Here is a 3,691-nt window from a genome sequence, read left to right on the forward strand (position 1 = left end):
TCCAGCAGGGGGTGGGGGGGGGACCAGCCGGGGGGTTAGTCGCGTCAGGCAGTCTGGTTGACGCCCCTTCTAGCATGCTAAGTGCAGTTTAAGCGTCCGTGGATGGAGAGCCCGTGAGGCCGCGCGGCACTGGGAGCGACGCGTGGCCCGGTACGGAGAGGGGGGTCACCGTCAGCCCTTTCAGAGCATTATGCTGTGGCCCCTGATGCCCGCCCTTCCGCTGTATCGCCGGACCCGACTGTGCTGGGCAGCTGCCGCCTGGCTGGGCTCTCTCTGCGGACCGCTGCAAGAGCGCGCCGCCCGCGCTTTTTGCGCCTGAAATGAGATATCTCGAAACGAAATAGTCGTCTCCCTCCCCCCTCCTTTTGAGAGCGGCCTCCTTCCTGTGCAAGGGCGCGGTTATAATAGACGCGTAGGGGAGGGGGGGGGGGCTGCTCACAACAAGTAGTCAGACAATGCCGACGCAAGGCTACCGATACTACCCACAGCGCTGGTAGCTCAGGTGGAGCTGCGCATGTTCGTGACGGAGTGTGTGTGTGTGTGTGTGTGTGTGTGTGCAAACGGAGGGGTGCGTAGTCTGCGAGGGGCTTGCCCTAGCCTGCTCTGGTGGGCGCTATCAAACCTCAAACTCCTTTCTCAAGAGCAGCCTGGGGCCACTTGTATCGGGGGGTAGAATGGGGAAAGTCCCCCCCCCCCTCCCCTTCCCACCCCACCCCTCTTATTCTCCTCCTTCTTGTTGCTTGCTCCTCGCAACCTGGAGTGAAAGGTAGGGAGGTGGGAGGTGCGGAGGGTGGGGTTTGAGAAGGTTAGGGACGTTGGCAAGGTTTGAGTCGTGGCGGGGGCTCCTCGCCTGCCTGCCTCTGGCTTGCGGTTTGCATGTTCTGTCCGCGGTAGGAGCGCAGGGGAGCACCGCACGGCACGGGGAGAGGGGTGGGGCGGGGCGGACTTGGTTGAGGGGGTGGTCGGATGTAGTAGGGTGGAGCAGTGGAGAGCTATCGCGGCAAAACGGGAACATTCTGGCGGCGCATGGCGGAGCGTGGCGGACGGCACAGCACTGCGCGGGGCGCGGGGCGGGGCGGGGCGGCGCGGGGCGCGGGGCGAAGCAGCAACAAGTGTTTACACAAGCCATCCGCGAGCACCACCGTAGTTAAACAGCGCTCCACGAGCCCCACAAGCAATCTCGGATAGGTTTCGCTTGTGGAGCATTGGATCCATCCGCCCAACGGCCGCGCGCCAAATAAGACAGCAAGGCCACCCCACGCCGCATCCGCCGGTATTTCATCCGCGCCGGAGATGCAATCATCAAATTTCAATTGCTTGTTTGCAAACGCCAATTTCCACCAGGCTCACCGACAAAATGTCAGCACAAAATTGTTTTTTCGTTATTGTTTATTTAGTTGTAATTTTTGATTGGAAGTGGAAGTATCGTTATATTTTCGAGTGAAGAATGGGATTGCTGTCATACGGGTTAATTCAGGTTCATTCAACATAATACTGTATGTTTTTATGATCTGTGGAAACCTAATTGTGTACACGTGTGCATTATTCACTAATTACCCCCATGCACGCATGCATTATTTTCTGAATATCGCGTATGCAGGTACATTCACAAACTACTACACGTTCGTCATTAACCGTTTCGAAATTGATCAGTTCGCCTTTGCATGCTCCCCTAGCGCCTAATAGGTAGGCAATATCTTGCAGTGCATGCGTGTACTGCAGGTTGGCCTACCCTGAGCCTCGCAGGCGCCGATGTCCCTTAATTTGCAAAATGAATCTGAGAAACGGTTTTTTTTATTGAAGATCCCATCCCCATACACACTGCCATGCCATGTAATTTTGCTCTATCTTCTCCATACAAAGGCACTCACAGGCACTCATTAAGTAACGCGTACATGGGGGTATTCAGTGAATCTGCGTATTATTTACACTCTTAGTTTCCCTGAGTGGCCATGTCAAATGAAATCTTTTCTTTCCGTGTATGATTTTTAGGATCTCGTACAATTGCTCTTGGTGCAATTGATTCACCCTACCTATACTCGGACGGAATTGCATTCAAAATTCTCTGGAGACTGGAGAATTGTGTTCGTATTCCGAAAGATTTGGCTGCTTAGGAACTTGCGAAGGAATTTCTTCGCAATTTGCGTGAAAATCTTTTGTATTTGCGACCATTGTTTCCTGTTAACAAAACAGCCTCGATCTTTTGCAAAGGTTTCTACAGTGGGCACAAAACATGGATGAGACTTTTATTGCAAATGCCCTCAACTTAACGGATCGAGATCGACTTTATATAAAAAGAACAGCGTACAAGTTATTAGTGTTGTCACGAGTTAGTCCCTCCAAAGACCCAGCGTGTCCCGGGTGCAGTTCCTCGCGGCGGCCGCCACCGTCTCGTCGCGAGGCGCCGCGTCTCGCCGCCTCGTCCCATAAAGCACCACCACGCCACGCCGGGCGGCGCCGCCCGTCGCCACGACCCCATCGGGCCTGGTCGTTTTGTCGGCGGGCAGATGCCCGTGTAGCCGTGAAATCGACTCAAAGCGAGGGTCGGCGAAACGAGGGGGGAAAGGAAAGGGGGAGGGGGGTCACATGAGCGACTATCCCTCATACTCGCTCCAGCAGAGGAATGCAGATAGGTCCTGCACCGCACGCTGCATCTGCTAGGAAATCCGAGTGTTTTTGTAGTCTTTGTACTATACCCCACCCTTTCCCTGTCGCTTTGGCGCTGCGCGAAGCGACGGTTTGTTTCGCCTGCTTTCGTTTCTGCTGCCACTGGTTTCGCCTCGGCGGGTAAAAAACATTGTAATGAAAACGGCTCCTGGGCGGCAGCACCAGCAGCAGCAAGCAGTTTATCACATTCGACTGTTTCTCCCCTGAATTTAATAATAAAAACGGGGTGAAAAACTTTGCGCGTTTCTGTTCTCCCGCCGAGCATGTTTTCTTAGGTGGAGGGGGATAAGGAGTTGGGTAGGCCGGCCAGCCAAGGCGAGAGAGAAAGTTTGGGCGTGATAGGAGGAGTCTCGGGGAAAATAACAGATTATGTAAAACGCGCATTCCTTAATTCTTTTTTTTTTTCCTTTCCTCCAGGGGCACCGCGAAGATGGCCCAGCTGCAGATCCTGGACACGCTGCTCACCAACTACGACCGCCGGAGCACTCCCACCAACCATCTGAGTAAGTTGACCCCCCCCCCTCTCCCCTCCCGCTTTCCGCTTCTTTCTCTTTCTCTCTCTGACTCTCTCTCTGCTCTCCCCTCTATATTTGCATGGTGCCCACTCCACTCACTGCTACTGCCTCTTGTCTCTCGGGTCCAAGTTTCTCCTGCTCTCTTGCCGAAGTCGTACGTACGGTTTGTGACATACTGAAACTAGCAGCGCAGCGGCGGCATCGCTGAGGCGAGTGCCGTGGCCCGCCGTGGCGAGCGGCGCGGGCGGAGCGGGGCGGGGAGGCACCGGCTTACTTTGCAAACATCGAGTTATTTGACTCGGGACGTCGACGTCGTCTTCTTGCACAATGAAGGGCCAAAGGGGACGCCGCAGCAGATCTGAAGGGGAGGGAGAGCCCGAAGGGTCGAGAGTCGAGATATTGAGGGAAGTTGATAATGCAGTTGGCGAGCGCCACTCATGCGCCCGCCGTGCGCCACACCGCGCCGCGGCCGAAGTTAGCAAAGGTGCTCGAAGAGAGAGAGAGAGAGA

General features: G+C 55.2%; 1 protein-coding gene across 1 annotated transcript in view; it reads left to right on the forward strand.

Annotated features, from left to right (window-relative positions):
• Positions 1-3,691, forward strand: part of LOC113215111 (glutamate-gated chloride channel-like) — a 150,413-nt gene that overhangs the window by 141,198 nt on the left and 5,524 nt on the right. The window contains exon 4 of the mRNA XM_052275394.1: positions 3,085-3,170. Within this exon, the coding sequence (XP_052131354.1) occupies positions 3,085-3,170 (86 nt within the window). The remainder of the gene's footprint in view (positions 1-3,084; positions 3,171-3,691) is intronic.

Source organism: Frankliniella occidentalis, unplaced genomic scaffold, assembly GCF_000697945.3.
Source record: "Frankliniella occidentalis isolate FOCC.00 unplaced genomic scaffold, Focc_3.1 Scaffold8, whole genome shotgun sequence".
NCBI lineage: Eukaryota > Metazoa > Arthropoda > Insecta > Thysanoptera > Thripidae > Frankliniella > Frankliniella occidentalis.